This window comes from Triturus cristatus, chromosome 2_1 (genome assembly GCF_964204655.1).
Source record: "Triturus cristatus chromosome 2_1, aTriCri1.1, whole genome shotgun sequence".
Classification (NCBI taxonomy): Eukaryota; Metazoa; Chordata; class Amphibia; order Caudata; family Salamandridae; genus Triturus; species Triturus cristatus.
In genome coordinates this window covers 895,399,060-895,421,304 of record NC_140581.1, presented here as the reverse complement: position 1 = coordinate 895,421,304, position 22,245 = coordinate 895,399,060, and the positions used below count along the sequence as shown (strand labels likewise).

At 44.2% G+C, this 22,245-nt stretch overlaps 1 protein-coding gene across 1 annotated transcript in view; it reads right to left on the bottom strand.

The window, feature by feature from the left end:
* PCSK5 (proprotein convertase subtilisin/kexin type 5) overlaps nucleotides 1-22,245 on the bottom strand; it is a 1,432,234-nt gene that overhangs the window by 683,401 nt on the left and 726,588 nt on the right. Inside the window, exon 9 of the mRNA XM_085633086.1 lies at nucleotides 8,593-8,693. Coding sequence (XP_085489212.1) covers nucleotides 8,593-8,693 — 101 coding nt within the window. The remainder of the gene's footprint in view (nucleotides 1-8,592; nucleotides 8,694-22,245) is intronic.

Here is a 22,245-nt window from a genome sequence, read left to right as displayed (position 1 = left end):
CAGATCAGTCATCCTAGTCCTCAGGCTCTTGCATCTGGGTGGTTCCAATGGCCAACTCCAAATTCATCTGTGCCCACAGGGAACTGCACTGTCCCCACTGCCAGTCCAAGCCATCTTCAACTCCAGCTGCATCATCTGCAAAATCATCATGACCGGCACTTATCAGGCTGCCCCTGAAGGACTAGGGAATATAGTGCAGAACAGAGGAAAATACTTGCTACTGCAATCTGAAAGATCAGTTCTAGGAGTCTTCGAGGTGTGAAGTCTCTGCCTTAATTAAAATCAGTGCCTCCACGTACGGTTGTGAAGAAGCTTTTTCTACAAATGTTGTTGAGACAGAAGACCTAAAACTGCAGCCGAGACTGTGTTGTAGTGCGGTGACAAGGAACAGAGCGAAACATGAAGCCATTCAAGCGGACCTCTGAATGTGGCTTGTGTAAAAACTCTCGTTGGCATGAAAAATAATTATTTGCTGCCACAAAGTGTTTTACTGGTGGCAGGACATCTGGAGACCTCCGATTGCCTCCCCAATCACCTTTGCCTTGACATTTGGAGACCACAACTATCAAACAGTGTTCGCACCCCCAATAGCCTTCCTGCTGGCTCCTGAAACGGAGGTCGCTGGAGCTGTTACCTTCTAGTGTGGACCAGGAGTCTTCCAGCTCACACTCATTCAGTCTGCTTGCATCCCATCATCTTCAAAAACCTAAGTGCATCGGAGTACCATCCCTGAGCCAGGATTCTGAGGCCACTAGAACCAATGCGCTCTCTGTATCCTACCTCAGACATGCCGCTGCAGATATGATTGTGCTGCAGTGAAGCTTGTGGGAGCTCTGCAGTCCAGACACCAGTAAACCTAAACACACTGAATTCATGCCACTCCAAGAACAGATTAAGAATTGAAAGCTGCCATCTTCATGTTTTCCTTTTCAACCAGTAACGAAGTTTGAGCAACTTTCTTTCATGAATTACTGTACGTATAAACTGTTAACATGTTTTTTTCTTTGCAGCACAGACGACAATACAAATTTGCCACAGGCCGATTTTAAGACTTTGATAGTATGTTGGCTATTTATCACTAAGCATTTATACTTAAGTGTTTTATTTCTATTCTTCGTGAAATTAATATTCTAACCGATAGCCATCCTACAAAACTTTGACCTTGTTATTACATGACAGTCAAGGCCTATACACAAGGTAAATACAAATGTAGTTATCCTGCTGTAGTATGAGGCTTCCTTACCCCTAGGGAGAACATCAAGACTTGCAGCAATAATGCATCACAGACAGTTTATGAGCTGTCTGAAGGAGCAGAGGAACCATCTGTGGTGGCACAAGTGTCACCATAATTTATTCACCATCCACTAGTCGCACTTAAAAAAATGTTAACCTCAAACATGCATAATATTACATACTTTATATTACACTTGGATTTAGTGAAATAAGTGATCTATAATATTTCTATTAACCGTAGTTATAATATGTGTATCTTAAAAATTACATGAGTCAGCATGGGCCAAGGTGCCCGACTCCATCTTGAAAAGAATATGCTGCTGCTTGCTGTACCAAACTCTTTTTGTTCGAGGCACCAGAGTCAGTGTATTTTCTATTAAATGTATTATTTTCTGTTTAGTTACTGTGTGAAGGTCATGGTTGTTGCAATTAATTGGTTTGATGATTATTCTCTGCCCCTTCACAGGATGGGAGGCACTGGAGATGAATACTCCTTTGTAAGATATTGTGAAGGCGGCAATGATGGAAGAACCTGGCACTGTATTATCCGGGAGAAGGAGACAGACATCAAGTACAGTGGGAACAATGATCTTTGATTGGTTCTTACTCGGAGGGAACCTATGCAATGTATCAATTTGACTTCATTTCATGTTTTAACTGTGTGAAGGTGAGTTAATTAGAAGATTTGCTCCTCTTCACTTCTGCCGGCCGATGTCCCTATCCCTCTCTTGAGGGGAAACGTCCTATAAAAAGAAGCCGGAATCACGCTGTGCCTTTACAGGGCTGGCAATAGAAAAACGCGTCATTACCACTCATTAGTTTAGTATGAAAGTCTTTACAACAACTTTCTTTGGGGGAGGGGGGGTGCATTGGTGGAATGGTGTTGGATTTTAAGTCTAACAACTTCCCTACTGTTGCTCAGACTGGAGTTGGAATACTAAATGATATTATTCCAAAGTCCAGCGCCCCCCTAAGGCATGTCATAACGACTTGTATGCTAAAGGAGCGCATCATAACAACACATTCATTCTAATGCCTGCATTGTGAAGGCCAGCATTTTGAAGGCATGCATGCTAAACGCATGCATGAGTTCATCATACATTCCTCTTGAGACCAATGCTCTTTGTAATTCTGCTCATAGAATTACTTGTGAGCAGAAGCACATTCCTTCTTATTGTAATTGGAAACTTCATTTGGTTCTACTTGTGACTTTATATTTGCTAACACCTGCGGTTTCGAAAACTCCCCCATTATCCCACAACCTTAGTTTATCAGTAGTGTGTTTCCCTTTATGGGCATGGAAATGTATCTCACTTTGCATATCATGTCCGTAGGATATTGGGTTTTTGGCTGAGGGGTGTGAAAACCCTTCGCAAGCTGAAACAACAGTCCCTGTCAAGGCGAACCACAAAAGTCACAAAAGTATCCTGTCCTTAACTCTGCACAAAAACAGTCAAGCTTGACTTAGAGGCAGAGTGTAAAGTATTTATGCGGCACACAAACATTAATAAAGTGAGAACACAACACAATAAAAATCCCCCATTAATTTAGAATAGAGTAAAAGTTAATAAACAATTTGAGACCACAACAATAAAAATCCAATGTTTAGTTAAGTATAGTGCCTAAAAACACAAAGCACCACTCAGTCATGCTATCCCAGGAGAAAGTCACAAGTTCAGAGTGAGATAAAGCACCGGCCAGATAGAGGGACCAGATGAGTCCTGCTGAAAAAGCTACTTTCTCAAAGTCCGGAGTGAGGTGTGCAGTTTGCAGTGGAGAAGGCTGCGAGGAGCAGGGAGAGCATTGCGGATGGTCGTCACTGTAGCACAAACAGAAGACCGGGTGTCGCAGACAGACATGGCTGTAGCGCAAAGATCCTTTTGAGCGTTGTGGACAGTCATTGCTGGAGCCTCGCATTGGTGGGCACCATGGGCTGTCGATGTTGTAGCGCGAAATGCAGATCTCATGCTGGTCATCGTTGACAGTTGATGTAGCATGAAAAGCTGGGACTGCCAGAGCGTCGTGTTGGTGGTTGTTCCAGGCAACAAGATCTAGGCATGAATGGACCGAAAACTTCAGCATTTCTCCTTTTCTTCACCGGGGGAGCTCAACTGATGCCAGCCAAAAGACCAGGAGCTCGGAAGGCTCACTCAGGAACTCACTCCAGTACAGGCCAGCAGTGCTCAAGCAGGTCTAGTTGCAAGTCCAGGGAGGTCCAGTACAGCAGGTCAGCTGGGCAGTTGCAGGGAGGCATCTGGAGCTTGTTGTGCCCCTGTAGATCAGAACAGGAGGTTAGCCACCTGACCCCTGGAGTCACAGCTTGGGATGAAGAGAGCAGTTGCAGTCTTCTTTCTCAGAAAGCAGCACAAGCCTCAAGCAGCAGGGCAGTCCTCTAGCAGTAGGGAAGTCCTTCTTTAGTATCCATAGGTCTAGGAGCGTACTGAAGAGTTGATCTTAGTGTCCAATATGTATACCTGGTGCCAACTTTGAATTGGGAAAAATCTTTAGACTCCACCTACATCTGGCTCTGGAATTTCCTTGTCTCCCCAGTCTCCTAGAAGTCTGGAGTTACAATAGGCTAGTGTAAAGTTCTTTGTGAGTGTGCTGGAGGCAGCCAGTCATGAAATGTAATTGGGGCAGGGAATAGCTCCACCCCTCCCATCCTGGCAGGTAGGGCCAGACTGGGAACCAAAACCAGCCCTGGCAAACAGCTCAGTCGCCCCCCCACCCCCGGGGAGGGGGGGTACTAGGGGAAAGCACCACACCGTCTCACCGCTGCCGCATTGTTACAGGGGGCAGATATTGCCGCAAAACCATCCCCCGGTAACAAGTAACAAAAACAGCCACCAGGGGTCCAAAACCGGCCCCCACCTTGGCGGCCCACCAGGGAAACGCCTGGTGCCCACTAAGGCCAGTCCGGCCCTGCTGACAGGATGGCCCATCCTGCCAACAGCAAGTCCCAGTATGTCTCACTGTCTGGGAGGAATACACAAAGGCCAACAGCCAACTGCACCCAGCTACGTGACCCAGGACACCGATTGCAGGCACCAAATGGCTAGGACAAGAAAACGCAGACTTTCTAAAAAGTGGCATTTTCAGAACTGTAACTTAAAATCCAACTATACAATTAAAGAGGATCTTAAATTGTAATATGAGACCGAACTTGAATTTTACAGTCTACCTGTTCCCAATCAAAAGTTAGCATTTGTTTAATGTAATTAAGCAACTCAATGTTATCCTATGGGAGTGGTAGGCCTCAAAGTAGTGAAATACGAATTTAGGAGTTATTTTTACACCCAGGACATGTCAAACTTACAAACATGTTCTATCTTTTAAATACAATGCACCCTGCAATATGGGCAGTTCAGGGCCTACATTAAGGATGAGTTATATGTATAACAAGCATTGGCATAGCCACTAGGTCTCGCTTTTGGGACCTTATAAGTGTTTAGCCATGCAACAGTTGAATAACTAAACACTTATAAGGTCCCAAAAGTGAGACCTATTGGCTATGCCAATGCTTGTTTTAACTGCTGCAATCTATTGAAGCCTCACGGAGAACATCAAAGCGCACATGCACTGTAGCTCTAGGCTGGCCTGGTAGCACTTTTTGGAGCCCTCACAAAATGTCTCGCCAGACCAGTGCATGCGCTGGGTCAGGCGAGACCTAAAAAGGGGAGGTTTAGACCTGGCAAAAGGTTGATTTTGCCAGGTCGATTTGGCAGTTTAAAACGTCATACAGGCTGCAATGGCAGGCGTAGGACATGTTTTAAAAGGCTACTTTAAGTGGGTGGCACAATGATTGCTGCAGGCCCACTAGAAGCATTTCATATAAATGCTGGACCACTTTACTAGGGATGTATAGGTAAATTAAATGTGCCAATCAGGTGTAAGTCAATTGTACCATGTTTTAGGGGTTAAGCACAAACACTTTAGCACTGGGTAGCAGTGATAAAGTGTACAGAGTCCTAATAGTAGTGCTTAATTTGTAAAACAAATAAGTGCCAAGGCTCTCGCCTGGAGGCCACTGCAGCTTGCACCACATTTGTCCTTGCTGTGCTGCCAATGACAGTAACAGTTGCGGCTTTCAATACTCGCGGGTGGGGGGGGGGTCGCTCGGAGATTAGTGCGGGGGTTACCGTGTGGGGGTAACATAAAAATGAAAAACGTACTTGACCGGGCTCCGCGCCGCTTGTGTATGCCTCGCTTTCAGGTGCGAGCTCCCTCTGCTCGCCGATAGTCAATCCTGCCGGGCCGCACCCTGTCTGCACACTTGGCCCTCCACAGTCAGCCCTTGGCTTCGGGAGCAAGGTCGCCCAGCCTTTCACAGTTTGCAGCCTCAGTGGAGGCTCCCCCCCCACAACCGCATCAGATGCCTCCCCTTGCATCTGCACTTTCTGTTCTTGGGGGTGTGGGCCGTTCCAATGGTTAGGCTGCAACGTAGCCGCTGCCGGTCGTCTGTGTCAGGAATGGGATCATTGGGCCCTTCTTAGTATGCGGTCACTGCATCTTTTATCTAGCCAGGCCCGAGTCAGGAGCCTCCCGCAGGTGCCACCACAATCGGCTCACCTAGCAGCTTCACTACATGCTGCAGGATGCTTGGGCCCTTTTTCCCCAGTTGGGTCGCCCAAAGGCCATAGTGGAAAGCTCACACAGCCATCTTGGCCAGTAGTCAGGCGATCCCAGAAATACTCACATGGGTTGCAAGTGTCCAATGCCAGAATATAGCCAATGACCTGCTCAATTGTAGTGTGCCTGAAGGGGCCGGGTCCCACGTTTTCCTGCTCCTGAACAGAAACAGACACAGGCATGCTCCCGCCCCTCCTGTAAGCCAATCATAATGCTGCAATGGCAGTGTTGTAATTGCTGCGGAGTCACGGACAGCAACCAGCCGGGCGCCTGCATGGAGGCCATTTTCTCTATGTAGGCTGAATGCAGCCTACAAAGAGGAAAATGCAAAGTGCGCATGACTGCTTTCAGAGTACTCAGAGTGGTGCAAGCCACTCCTCCCCGACCCGCCCACCCACCGGGCACGAGAAGCAGAAACATAAAATAGTATTTAAAATATCATTTTATGCTTCTGCTTCTCCATCACACACCTACAAATATGACAATTCGGACTATTTAAGGCCCCCCAAAGCTGTGAGAACGGCTTAGGCGGCAGGTAAAAGTAATTTTTTATTCATATTGAACTAATAATTAACCGTTGTTGTGGTCATCTCTAAATTAGCCAGACAGTTCCTCCTTGTGGCAGACTGTCACAGGTGCTGGTGTTGACAATTAAGTGCCGTTGCCGGACACCGGAAACCACTGTCTCAAAAACAGGTTCAGAAAATAAGAAGGGTGAAGGCAAATGGTTTGAGAATGCCCCTGCAGAGAGGGCCAAATTCAACACGGTCTTTAATTCTTTAATCACATGTACTTGCATTTGCCCCAACTGAATTGCCTGGATTATATTCATGCATGCATTATTCAGGTGACTTTTGATTTATGGTTAATTGATTCGTTTTGGCATTGTAACTTTACTAATTTGTTAACAAATAGGATTCTTCCACAAAACGGGCACGGATATAGATATATATATGGAAATTGCCAAATTAAATATGCATAATACGGGACGTGAATTAATCGGCACTGGCCATTTACTATTCTACTGCCAGAATTTTATTTCTGATAGTCAGAGAGTTGAAAGTCGAGCACAACCATTTGATATGGCTCCTTAAAATGTTCATTGTGACATAAATAAGATGAGCATGGGTATACACGTTCTAGTCCCGGGCTTTATGATTTAGCATCAAGGGCATACCATAGAAATGAATGTTTTTAAAATCCACAAGTCAGATAAAACATGTTTCATTTTTGTAAATAAGAAAAACAATGGTATTAGGATGTTTTCTCAACATGTGCATGAGTCTTTGTTTCTTTTTTTCGAATTTACGTTGAACTAATTGTTTTCACAATTCTATTGGTTGTATTCTTTTTAAAAATGGAAACCCGTCACCGGCGTGTCAGGTGATCAAGATCGCTCATGCGATCGAAACGCGTCCGGGGCGGACACTCGTCTGCACTTATTCTTTGGTGATGTAAAATAAATCAACAATGAAGCAGTAACCTGTTTTTGGATATTTTTTGAAACTTCAAAAACTTTGGTGGCACCATCAGCAAGGCGCCATACGTGTTTCAGGTGTGCTTCCCTTGATCACTGGCTCTACAAAATAAAGTCCCAGCAGCCTTTATAGAACATTTAAACATCCTATGGGCCCGCCCAAATGGGCTGTGTGCTCCAATGCCTTGTGGTCTTAGAAGTTCTGGTAATATTTCCACAGCGGGTGCTGTCAGGATTCATTTATATAATATAAAATCCATTGGGGCACACAGCCCATTTGGGTGGGCCCATAGGATGTTTAAATGTTCTGATCAAGGGCAGCACGCCCGAAACACGTATGGCGGCTTGCTGATGGCGCGAGCATAATTGTATTGCAGCCTGCATTAAAGATGGTTTGAACTCCCAAGTGTGTTTGGCGTCTTCACAAAGGCAACTTTGGTGTGTGAAGATTTAATTCCGGCATGCTTCGTCGCGTAGATGCCCGCAGTGCCTACAATGTTGGGCACTTGGGAGGCTGAATTTTGCGGAAAAACATTGGCAGTGCAATGAACTGTTGCTCCGGAGGCAAACCCACTATGGATTTTATATTATGCAAATGAATCCTGACAGCACCCACTGTGGAAATTTTACCAGAACTTCTAAGACCACAAGGCATTGGGGCACACAGCCCATTTGATGTTTAAATTTTCTGTAAAGGCTGCTGGGACTTTATTTTGCAGAGCCAGTGAACAAGGGCAGCACGCCCGAAACGCGTATGGCGCCTTGCTGATGGTGCGAGCAGAATTGTATTGCAGCCTGCATTAAAGAAGGTTTGAACTCCCAAGTGTGTTTGGCATCATCACAAAGGCAACTTTGGTGTGTGAATAAAAAAAAAAAAAAAAAATATATATATATATATATATATATATATAGAGAGAGAGAGAGAGAGAGAGAGAGAGAGCGAGAGAGAGCGAGAGAGAGCGAGAGAGAGAGAGCGAGAGAGAGAGCGAGAGAGAGAGAGAGAGATATGTGCCTGTGAAATGACTAATAATTGGCAAACAAACCTAGAACAGTCCCTTTTTACAACCTCCCCTCCTCTCCTCTCACTCAAAGTATTTTCTGGGAGATGCAAGTGAAACCACGTTACCAAATGATGTTCAAACACAGAGGTGAACTACAGAAAACAACAACAGCCCTCAACGAGTGCCACAGACTAGTAGTGGCTCTGATCAGTTCTTATTAACCAAAATATGCTTGCCGCATGAGTTGCTTACTTTGCCTCCAGTGCCAGAGCGATGATTCCTGCAGCCATGGGCGCCGAGGCTGAAGTTCCTGTGTGGCTGTCAGTGCAACGCTGCCTCAAGTCGGTGGTGATCTGTGAAGACATGAAGAGAAGCTTTTAGACTCCAGTGATCTCACTCAGCACACGGCTGTGTCCAATAAGAGTCAATGGCCACAATGCATAGCAATGACTTGCATATATCACTAGCAATGGAAGTTGGTACTGGGCTTGTGATTGTCAAAAACACTGCCCAAAGACTGGATTACTGATAAAAACCCTGCATGATAGAGTGTGAGATATCCACAAAATATTTCCATTTTACAATGTGCTCCATATCCCTAATTGTAGCCGTATGCTTACTGTAACTTCTGAAATATCCTGGAACATCAACAAATTACAATTGCCTTTAGATCTCTTTTGGGTGGCCCAGAATGGTTAATGCAGGGTTTTACGTTTCACATGTAGCTAGTATTTTATTTTCAAAACATCTATATCCAGGCATTCATTTGCTAGTATTTTCATCAGTTTTAGAAACCCTGCCTCTCCTTAACAAGCGCCACAGATTGATAGACGTTCACATAAAGAACAAACTGGCTGTGAGGTGTAGTTAGTTAATGTAGAGGTGTATTAGTTAAATATCCTTTTTACCTGTCAGATGACACACTCTAAAACTGCTAGCAACTGTCAGCATCCACACCAACAAATTCCAAGTTCCCTATAGTATTTTAAAGTTCAAGCACAAAGGTGATTTAAGCATATGCGGCTGAACGACACAATCCCTTCTCTATATTCCCAGTGCTTCATACCTTTCTTCGAAGTGGGCCATTATTGTAATTCAAAATTGGATGGAGTCTAGAAGGCAGCTATATGCTGAAATGTGTAATTCTTTAGATAAAATCTCCTCCAACATTCTCACTTAGGGGCCGATTCCGATCTCGGACGGAAGGGCTCCTGCTGGCATCCGTCAGGAGGGACTCCATCTTGTAAGCGCGTTTACTGGACCACTCCTACTGCTTTATGAGCGAGCAAGTACGATGCGGGCATAGCCTCGTGCTCCGACCGACTCGTACCCGTCTGCGACGCCATCCGGACGTCTCTGACTTCGACGCGCACCGCGCAATGGGTCAGTTTCCCGAGTGACCAAGTACGATGCGTGCATCGAGCAGCCGGATCGACTCGGAACCTCCGACTCAAAAAAGCTACGGGAAGCGGACTTTGGGGGTCTGTAGCAGACCCCCTTTCACCCGTGGCCCTACGAATATATCACCGGGGGGGTCCCAAGGGTCCCGCCTACACATGCATGCATGGTACAGGAGGGACTGAGGCGTCCCCGCGACAGGGGGCGCCCTTGTCTGAGACGTGCATTTTTTGTCCACTGGAGCCTATGTACGCAACCTACACCAGGCTCCCATAGACTTCAATGGGGCTCCGAGCGACTCGAGTCCATCAGCGCTGCAGCGCATCATACTCGGTCGCTCGGAGCCCAGGAGCATGAGTCGGTTGGAAAGCTCTACAGGCGCGAGTCGGCCTTAGGGCTTTCCCAGCAAGATCGGAATTGGCCCCATAGTGTTCAATTACAAGCAAAATCAGCCCGATATGTCAACAAATTAAACCTGTATGAGAGGAGTAATCCAGTAAAGAAAAAAAAAAAGACCCTCACCCAGTTCGCATAACTAGCAATCACCAGCAATAGGGAGACTTAAATGTTAATTTGTTTGGTGAGGTCAGCGAGGGATTTCAGAAATATATTGACACCATTCATGGATGGCTCTTGAAGGTACTGCATTGTCTATTTTAACATTGTATTTGATACTTTTACCAAACCTTGTGTTGGATCCTTGTACCTTGCAAACTGGCTGAAAAGGACCCACTCTTTTGCAATAATCGCACACCCTTCCCAGAGCAGGACAAGATGTTTGATTAAAAAAGATGCATCCTCAACACACATCTGTGGCAACAAGAATGCCCGGTCGTGAACTTATTCACTTTATAAAGGGAATCTTTGTCAGATATACTAACAGGTGAATGTCCCTCATTGCCTGACAAAGCTGAGAAGAAACAATGATATTTCTATGCTCTTCGCTAACTCAATAACTTCGACTGATTTCTATACATTTGTAATCTCTCTTGCGTTTTCTTTGAGAAACAGTTGAACACAAAATGGTCTCCAATATAAGTTTCTACATTGTGCTCAAATTTACATGTAGGAGCAAGCATGGGTAAAGCCGCTACAAACAATGTAGAAAATCAGAACCCCTGCTAATGCTCACAACTCCAATTGCAGGGAAAATACACAATGTAGCAAACAATCGGCAATTTAAATTCTATATCACAATAAATGTAAAAAATATGTCTAAACATAACGAGTAAGCTGCAAATAACATTAATAAGAAAAATCACAGTGTAATTATGACATAGAATACCAAAATTTGTTTTTATTAATAAAATTAATAAAAACAAATACAAAAAAGGGGGAATTCTATACTATGTGTAATCTCAAAGGCAATATATACTTAACTAGTTCATTGTGTTAATGTCAAAATATAACTGAAAACAAAAAGGAATGAGAAAAAATGGGAGAGAAATATATACAATAAATTCACCCCAAACGTATGTATATCATTTCAGATATTTTTTCTCATAAAATAACATAAGTGGCTTGACTCGTAATGAATTTTGATGAGGTTGAGTCTCGACGGGCATTTTGGCGACCCATGCGCATTCTTCAGGAAAAGCCACCGATAAATTAAATTTATACCTTTTACATTGTGTAAAGCAGCTACAAATCCTTCAACTGTTTCTTTGCTGCTTTGCTTGCATTTAAAGAAGTTATGATGTTCCAATAATATGCTAGGCTCTTTTGAATATTGTCCTTGCAGTCTTTCTTTTCGTTCAATATATACATCCCAAACTGTGCCTTCATTAAATATGTGCTTCCACTATAAGGAGGATGGGGGGTCAGTAGATTTTTGACAATGCCCAAATGATTGTACAATTTTCTTGAAGGATCATAGATGATGGCATCAATGGCAGTTAAATAGTTCTCAAAAATGTGAAGCCACTGCTTCCACTTTATCTCTGGTCTACTGTATTTCTGAAGTAAATGTGGTGGTTGAACCACATTTTGATTTGTAGCCATACTTTACCCAGGAGAAACCGCTTGCTTATAACTGAACTCACATTACTCACACTTGTTTGCAAAATAACATTACTTTCTTTAATCAAGCCTAAATGTTTTCTTTTGAGCAGTACAAAACAGCAAGTCAGAGTGCGTGAACAGGGCACCTATAGTCATGTATTTAAAGTATACACTGTAACTTAAACCCGAACCGTTCCCAATAGCACATTCTTACAAGGTACATATACCCTTCATCAGGGCACAAGTCCTAAAAAAAGAAGTGGGGGGACTAACCTAGTTAATCAGAATGCAAGTTGCATCACGGCGCTTGACATCACAGCGTGTGACACCACGGCGTGTGACACTGCGGCACGTGACATCACAGCACGTGACATCAGATCTCAAGCCCTCCCATATATGTTTAACATGCCTATGAGTACATTGGAGCACATTTCGAGCATATAGGGAAACCTCCTTATTTAGGCAGAAGATTCACACTTTTGTAAGCTACCCATAAAACAATGTTGCCTTTTGTCCGCGTAAACTTCCTCTACCTATAGTGCTTTTAAAGAAAAAATAGTGGTACTTAAATTATCTCAACGCCTCCTCAGGGGTAGTAAGCACTATATAAATTACATTTATTTTGTGTAAATACAGGGAAATACCAACACATCTGACATTCTTACAGTGAATGCTTATCTTGTAAACAGGGACTGAACAAAGTGAAAAGCTGCCTCGCTTAAGTATTTGTGAAGTGCTAACAAGTTCTGAGCCTATGTTTCCCCTCCGCTTCATTTGCTTCTAGGTGTGAGGCTACTGACTGCTGCCAGCCAGGAGACTCGAACAAAAGGAGGCCTGATGACCCCTCAGATGCTGCCTTTTTCATGGGCCCAGCAGGAGTCTGAAATAAGAAAGCCCCCTATCCGCCTGCACGTTGTTGCGGATCGAAAGCAGACAACGTGCAGGCACTGCAGAATGTGCCCCGGTGTTTACAAATTACACCGGGACAAATTCAGCATATTTTTCAGTGGGGCCCAACTTCTTGGCAGGGTGGACGGTGTCCACCCTGTGAAAATAGTGGTTGGACGCTGTCCACCCGCGTGTACCCGCGACTCGTGCCCTGCCCTTCATAGTTCCCTCCAACCAAATCGATCTCTGCACGCAACACCCTACCACCTGAGTATATCGGTCAGGCATGGAGTCAACAAATTAATGAATAAGGCAACTGCCCTTTAGATTTCAAATCCATTTATGTAATTTAGGGGTATCTAAAAAGAAAAAAACAAACAAAAAAAAAAAAACGAACAACAGTGCAATTAAGTCCTCAATCCACCACCGCTTCCAAGGAGCCTCCAGACAACCAACCACCACCTGTAAAAACACTTATAACTAATAGTATTCAACTATAGAAAGACTGCCAGTCAGTCACTTTCACCCCTTGCATTTCACATGCATCTCCCCACACCCAAAGGAATAATGAATGCCAGAACTCACTCAAAACGAAACATTTCGTAAACAAAGGGCAAGCTACCTTGCTCACCGTCATTGAGTACGTAAAATGTACCCACTACGGAGTTGTGTAGTGAGCGTGGTGTAAATAGTCAGTCATTACCATAAAAGGTAAAGCTTCAGAGCACTAAGAGTGGGGGTGGATTTGGATTGTATTAATTGATGTGTCTCAATAGAAGTCTTTCACCGCCACATGTTCTTTGAAAAACAAACTGCCATTTAAATAATCAAGCATCCTTGGATGAAAGGATGTCGCTAATCCTTATTTCCTGCAACTACAGACAAATGTCTCACTGTCAGGTTATAGGGACGCCCCCTCTATGCTTAAATATACAGAGGTTTTGTCTCTTTATATGGATTTGATGAATCCTTAATTGAAATATCCGGATTAACCAGAGACCATTTTAAAACATCCATCTACAAATCCTGCCCAGGGCCAATTCTTTAAGTCCCATAGCCAAGAATGCTAGTTTGGATATGTCCACTCACTCACGCCAACTATTCAGTAGGGAATTGGATACAAGTACAGAGTTAATGGCATGCTCCAACATTTATGGGTGGAACCAGCTCATCTCACTTTAGATTTGGTGTGTGTGCTGCAAAAAAGTTGAAAAAGAAAATTGACATAGGTATTCTGAACTTTGTAAGGCCCAGTATATTGTAGGACTACCATAGTCTATTAGAGGTGCTCTTAACTCTGGTCTTATAACACTAAGAGCTCTCTTACTCCAAAAATTACATTTCTACCTATTTCTTTTGAAATGTGGAATTTTTCAGAAGTATATGTATATTGCGTGCAATGGTGAGCTTTAACATTTTTGCACTTAAGTTTGCATACCTCTGGTTCTTCAAGTATAGATATATGGAGCCCGCCTCTAGTTACTGCACAGAGAATTTATACAATCTCGAAATGTCATGGGTTCCCACTGCTTTTGGGAAATATGCAGGATGATTCAGTTTTACTTGGTAGCTCATTAGATATGTTTCATTAGCCAGAGTTTAAGTTTGAAATGAATAAGTGAGCTTTATATATTTGTATAGATCTGTCTATCTGTTTATCTATCTACCTACCTACCTATCTACCTATCCACCTATCCACCCATCCACCCATCCACCCATCCACCAATCTACCCATCCACCAATCTACCCATCCACCAATCTACCCATCCACCAATCTACCCATCCACCAATCTACCCATCCACCAATCTACCCATCTACCAATCTACCAATCTATCTACCAATCTACCTATCCATCTCAATGCCCTCACCTTCAAGCAGTAATCAGCAACTGGCAGAGGCTTTTATGATTGTGTCCGTATTAAAAAAAAAAAATTTATGGAGAATTGCTTAAAGATTTCGATTAAAGCATGGGCTTCTTTTGGTCAAGCCAGGATTTTTAAAGACTTGTCACTGACTGTTGACGGGAGACGTCACCTGTATAAATGTACAAGATCATCAGCCTGGTGCACAGAGAGCAAAAGGAACCCATTAAAGCCCTGGCTACAAACTATACATTATGAGGCACATACCTTGCATATGCTTTAAAATCTAATTCATCCATGCACCATATGTGATGGCTACTAAATTTACAACAGTTTAACCAACCCTTTGAAACATGTGGCAGAGTGGCTAACATACACAAGTCAACCTGTCCACGAACTTGGATGCCAGTCACACCAAGTTGCTCCTATCCAATGCTTTCATCATCTTCTATTTACTCCTAACCACCAAACAATTGTTTCCAATTGATACATATACCAAGCCGCTGACCAAGCCAAAAATGATTTGATCATTTCATTATCTGTCACTTCAAAATGCATAACCTATAACAATCATTATCTTTTTGGATGATTTCCTTCTACCATTGTCAGTACCACAATTGCCACCAATGAATCACTCATTGGACTATTTTACGGTCTCAGCATCACTTAGGTATACCAAATGAAACATACTGGGTGTTGTTACTGTAGCCATAAGACGCTGACTTGCCTCTCCTTCCCAATGATTGGACAGATAACTTTGCCGTATTCAGCTTCAGGCCTAGGTTGAACCCCATTTCAGTAAACTGTCCCAATCCAACCAAAACATCAAACTACTTTCGATCACACTTTGGCAGCAGAATTTAAAATCCTTATCAGAAGAACCACCACTGGGCCAACCTGTGAAGTTGCTCTTTGATATAACATCAATAAAATCCAATCTTTTATTAACATTTATTCCCCAAACCTATAATCCATCCAGCATGAACTATCAGCTACCAGGTGTTCCATTAAGTTAAACTATTTTAAAAGAGTTTGCAGGCAACTCAGAAGTGGTAGTGAAAATCCCAGTCAACCATTTATTTTGTGATCCTTAAGAAACTGCATATATAATGCAATAGAAATGTATTCTCAAACATCATAAAAAAATCTACCAACAAACTTTGCTTTCAGAATTCATCGGTACACAAATTTATTTGCAACCATTTGCTAGTGGATCACTCCTAAACCATGTTTCACACTCCACTGAAAAATGAACTGGGATGTGGAACATACTCTTAGAATTCTTAATCACAGGGTTATCACCTTGATAATCGTAATGAAACTTTAAGCAGTCTTTGACATGATGGGGCACCAGCTTTCATTAAGCAGGTCGTTCACTGTTGGGGGCATCAAGGGCAGCAATGGGGTATTTCAGTTGTTTTCTGCAGGGCAGGACAAAACAGTTACAGAAAGGCTTCTTATTTCCTGACACCATGGTGATTGATTGTAGGTTCACCACTTTCTATTTCTGGCCCACTTTAACATATTATCACACCAGCCTCTGACTTTTTCAGGGGTACACAAGTCTCTGTTCAATCCCATGCTGAAGATGTACAGGTTTATATTAGATACTTGGAAGCTCTTTCTCCCTGTAAGGATTTAATGTTCACTTTGCAGAAAATCCAACTATGTCATTGGTTAATGAACCCAGCACTGAGGTCATCAAGGTGAGTGCCAAGATTAGACACAAACTTACGACTCTAAAGTCTCCAAACAGTTTGTCCTTGAGCTTAATAGGACCAAGAAAATTGAAAACTGGGTTGCTTGTCTACTCTCTGGCCACCTTGCCACCCCAGTCAGCAGTCACAAGTGGTTTCCTTCAGCTAAGGAAGTTAAGCTCTATTCTCCATGTTATTAAAACCCCTTTGGTGCTTCAGTAATTCATGTCTGGATTGCAGCAATGCCAAATTATTTAAGTGCAGTTAAAAAGCACGTTAAGACACAAAAAAGCAGAAAAAGGCAACTTCCATGGCTATCGTTGGGTTAAGAAGCCAATATCATGTCTTTCCCTGGAGATCCTTGCACTGGCTTTCCATGGCTGAGTGAATTTTAATTCAAAGTGAATTGTCTTAGCCATAACAGCCTGCACCATCTGGTGCCGGCACACCTAAATGTCCTGATTGCCAACACTCTTGCAAAGAATGACCAAGTAAAGCTCTCCTAAAAAATCCTTGATACAATCTCAGCACAAAAGATGTCTGGAATATCCCTGTTCAGAACCCCAACATTTCAAACTCTCTTCCACTGGATGTTAGGCACTCTGCCAATAAGCTTAAATTCAGAATAAACCGAATACCACACTTTCTAGCTAAATTGTAGTTAGACCAGCAGCAAGACCCCTGGGGATAGTGGTACCATATGAATCCTCAAAAAGGCAAATTCCAACCCCTGATTTCAGTAATAATTTCATCATTGATCATCTCTCATTTCAAGAGAAAATACCTGAAAGAGCTGTTGCAATAACCCGCAAACCCACTGGGTCAAACACAGACTACACCAAGTCTATCAATAAAGATTCAGGACCCACTGAGGACGCAAACTGCCACCATACAGGTGACCGATAACACCCCGTTTATTGTAGATATTAGCCATTTGTGTTTGCTTGGTACGTCTTGGTACTTTTACACATGTTTGCTTAATTTGACTTGGGCAACCATGCTACCTTCTTTAACCCACCAGTAGCCTGACGAGGGATTCGAGGTTAAGTACGTCAATAGTTCACCTTATATCTTGAAAACCTCCCAAGCTGAACATCCAGAACCTCCTTACTTTTTTCCCATTACCGGTGGGCTCTCCAAGGTTACATATGATATCCTATTATCTTGAGTTTTATAAGAAGCATTGGGAGTCCTACTATAAAAATAGAATACTGCACCAATATGGTGTAAGAGTCAATTTTTCTCTAGGTTATTATTCTCAGATGCTAGCCACATCTTAAAAGACTGCCTTGCCACAATTTCTATTAACATTAATGAGGCAGGAATGTGTTTTCGCTTGCGAATTGGAGGACTACGGGGAACAACAGATGTCCAATTCCCACATTCATGATCGCATATTACTATTTTGTTTATTCTGAGTGCATCCTCTATCGCTTAAGTGGATGATGCTGCTTTAAATAAATCTGCAAGGGGACATTATGGGGAGCACGCAACTGTGTTCTGGGTTACTGTATACTCCCCAGACACCTGCAGCTGCCATTCTAAAAAGTGGAATCTGTCCATCTATTGCAAATGGCTACCACATTCTTCAAAAGGTCCATATTCAATAAATGGTCTACAACTCTAGTTGCAGTCACAAACCGTTAATATATTCCATCAATACTAGGAAGGAGGAAGGAAACACCCCTTTCAAACCACCACCACTTACCAATTACAAGGAGTTGTAAGATGTAGTTTGCAAGTCACAAAGACATTGCCGACATGCAAAGTGCCCATCATACATTGCAACTCCTTCTTCAAGCACTAGCTGCCCACACCCCCAAAAAACTCTTATATATGCTACCAGTCATGGACTTTATCTCATCTTGGGCAAGGCAGGGGGAGCAAGAACATGCAAGCTGTGCAATTATCAAAGAATCTTGGGTTCATTTATTGTGCTGCTGCCCTAAACTCCCCCGTGACAGCCATCGTTTGTTAGTTCCTCTATTTTTGGCTCATGGAACAAGAACTTGCAGAACTGCATCGGACCTACGTTTCTCCAACAACATCCCAATGACTAGCAAAACTGGGGAATTTCACCAACATCATCCGAGCAGCACTTCAATTGCCGTGGGTGGGCGCCATTGGATCAGACCCCACCAGAGCTACTTAGTTTCCATCGAAGTACCCATCTTCCAGGCTTTAAGGCCAGATTGTCTCCAGCCCACCAGGTCTCTGCACAAGCACTTTTTATCAGTGGATCCAACTCCCATGTTCTCAAGAAGTTACGTAAAGACAACCCAGACTCTGCTGCTTGCTAAGACTTCCGATAGCACTTTTTCACTTTGACAGCTTTTATAATCCTGATTTTATATTTCAATTCCTAGTACTTGTTTAACATCATGAACATTGTTTCATGTAATGATTTTAAGTAATTGATCATGAATAATTAATTAATTCATACATTGCAACTCCATGTTTGTGGCAGCTAAACCTGTGATTTTGCAAATCCCAGGCTTCATAACAGTAAAACAAAATGAAGCGCTAGTCTGTCCAACTATCAATGACAAACAACATGTTTAGAGCTTTTTTTTAGGCTAACTGAATATTTGCTGCAAAGCATAGGTTCCTAAACTTCAATGGTCTCGAGCCCCTGAAATCTCCAAAAAGCATCACATATTATTTCCAGATTTTCCAATAAACTATATTTAATAAAACCTGGAGAGTTTGGACCTGAATGTTTTTAAACACACTCGACAAATTTTCATTTGCACGTATTTTCACAAAATAAAACAAAAAAACTCTTTCAAGAAGCTGTGATGTATGTGAAAGTGGTCCTTTGTAAGCTGTGTCTAGCTGGCGATCCATCAAGCACATTTTATATGAGGAACACAATTCACAAACGCTGTTACACACCCCTAGTGTGCCACAGGCAGTGCTATTTCCGAGCAATTACCTGCAAATAAATGGCATTTGCTCAGGCCTGTTGGTTAACAAAGGGCGACTTAGTATTGCTAACAGACTGTGCATTTTTTCACTTTAATAAGGTGTTTTAAAGATTACATGTACACGGATTTCCAGTACTGGGGTACAAAGCCTTGCTAGGCATCAAAGGCGCACCATCTACCTTTAAACCTCCCCTCCTAAAATACGCTCTATAAACTTTCAGGGCAATGTAGTCGGCATCCCTTAAAGATCAGACGTAAAGAAGTGCATGGAAATGAAAGGTGGAACATAGTAATTATGTCCTTTATTTCATTCACTTCCAGATAAAGCAGGGACGGATGGGGATAATATCTTAGTGAGACTGAAGGAGAGGGGGCTGGGCCGGAGTCTGATATTTAAAGATCATCACTAGTGTAACCCAATTCAAACAAAACAAATGAGCGGGAGGTTGGAGGAAGGGGGTGGAGAAGAAGATATAATAAAAATAATAAGCAATAACAAAGGCAATAGTTCTCAACTATGCAACAGCTATTGGTTTTGGCAATGTCTGTTAAACATGATATAGAGCAGAGTGACAGCTGTGCAGCTTGGATGAAAGTTAGACAAGCATTGGCATAGCCAATAGGTCTCGCTTTTGGGACCTATTAATTGAATAGCCATGCAATACTTGATGTTGTTTAATGTAGGATATTGTGCTGGATAACTAAACACTTATAATGTCCCAAAGGCGACACCTATTGGCTATGCATTGGGGGGCCTTACAAGTGTTTAGGTAGAGCGATTGACTTTGGCAATGTTTTCTAAGCTGTGCTGTAGAGAAGTGTGGCTGTTGTGCAGCATGCTGTGAAGTTGTAATTAAAAAATGTAAGAAGCACTGAGTGATGCTGTGTTGTTGTTGAGTGATGCTGTGTTGTTGTTGAGTGATGCTGTGCTGGCCCCGAGTGATGGTGTGCTGGCCCCGAGTGATGGTGTGCTGGCCCCGAGTGATGGTGTGCTGGCCCCGAGTGATGGTGTGCTGGCCCCGAGTGATGGTGTGGTGGCCCCGAGTGATGGTGTGGTGGCCCCGAGTGATGGTGTGGTGGCCCCGAGTGATGGTGTGGTGGCCCCGAGTGATGGTGTGGTGGCCCCGAGTGATGGTGTGGTGGCCCCGAGTGATGGTGTGGTGGCCCCGAGTGATGGTGTGGTGGCCCCGAGTGATGGTGTGGTGGCCCCGAGTGATGGTGTGGTGGCCCCGAGTGATGGTGTGGTGGCCCCGAGTGATGGTGTGGTGGCCCCGAGTGATGGTGTGGTGGCCCAGAGTGATGGTGTGGTGGCCCAGAGTGATGGTGTGGTGGTGCAGACTGACGTTGTTGCGCTGCAGATTGATGCTGTGGTGGTGCCGAGTGATGCTGTGGTGGTGCCGAGTGATGCTGTGGTGGTGCCGAGTGATGCTGTGGTGGTGCCGAGTGATGCTGTGGTGGTGCCGAGTGATGCTGTGGTGGTGCCGAGTGATGCTGTGGTGGTGCCGAGTGATGCTGTGGTGGTGCCGAGTGATGCTGTGGTGGTGCCGAGTGATGCTGTGGTGGTGCCGAGTGATGCTGTGGTGGTGCCGAGTGATGCTGTGGTGGTGCCGAGTGATGCTGTGGTGGTGCCGAGTGATGCTGTGGTGGTGCCGAGTGATGCTGTGGTGGTGCCGAGTGATGCTGTGGTGGTGCCGAGTGATGCTGTGGTGGTGCCGAGTGATGCTGTGGTGGTGCCGAGTGATGCTGTGGTGGTGCCGAGTGATGCTGTGGTGGTGCCGAATGATGCTGTGGTGGTCCCGAATGATGCTGTGGTGGTCCCGAATGATGCTGTGGTGGTCCCGAATGATGCTGTGGTGGTGTTGAGTGATGCTGTGGTGGTGCTGTGTGACGCTGTGGTGGTGCTGAGTGACGCTGTGGTGGCGTTGAGTGATCCTGTGCTGGCCCCGAGTGATGATGTGGTGGCGCTGAGTGATGCTCTTGTGGCCCTGAGCGATATTGTTGTGTGCTTGAGTGACGCTGTGGTGGCACTGAGTGATATTGTGGTGGCACTGAGTGATATTGTTGTGGCCCTGAGCGATATTGTTGTGGCCCTGAGCGACGCTGTGGTGGTGCTGAGTGTTGCTGTGGTGGTGCCGAGTGATGCTGTGGTGGTGCCGAGTGATGCTGTGGTGGTGCCGAGTGATGCTGTGGTGGTGCCGAGTGATGCTGTGGTGGTGCCGAGTGATGCTGTGGTGGTGCCGAGTGATGCTGTGGTGGTGCCGAGTGATGCTGTGGTGGTGCCGAGTGATGCTGTGGTGGTGCCGAATGATGCTGTGGTGGTCCCGAATGATGCTGTGGTGGTCCCGAATGATGCTGTGGTGGTCCCGAATGATGCTGTGGTGGTGTTGAGTGATGCTGTGGTGGTGCTGTGTGACGCTGTGGTGGTGCTGAGTGACGCTGTGGTGGCGTTGAGTGATCCTGTGCTGGCCCCGAGTGATGATGTGGTGGCGCTGAGTGATGCTCTTGTGGCCCTGAGCGATATTGTTGTGTGCTTGAGTGACGCTGTGGTGGCACTGAGTGATATTGTGGTGGCACTGAGTGATATTGTTGTGGCCCTGAGCGATATTGTTGTGGCCCTGAGTGACGCTGTGGTGGTGCTGAGTGTTGCTGTTGTGTATGTGAAGTGTTCGTTCGTATTTTGGGTATGGTTTTTCTGTGGGGTCCGTGCCACATTAAGCACATAGATACCCAGCTATTCAGCATGTTCTGTGCACTGTTTTTAGTATTGTGGATTTATAGTGGAAAATAATAAAAATCTGACTCTACTGGAATGTGATGAGCAGATAGGAGTCGTATCCCACTATATACGATCTGCGTCTTTAGTTTACAAAACAGATTTCTCGTCGGGAAGCGTATTTAATTTCTCAGACGAAAATCCTTTCCCTGATGCTTTGAGCCAAAGTCCAGTGGTTCAACCTCCACTTGCCAGAGCTTGCCAAAGGCTGGAAGCCTACAGATTAGGTCACAGATTGGTGGAGGACCACGTTTACAAAGGGGTTATGGAGCCCCTCAGAGGTTACAAACTAAAATCATTGGTTTAAGACTTTTGTATTGAGAAAGCGTATTGGTAAAACGTAGAAAACAGCACTATA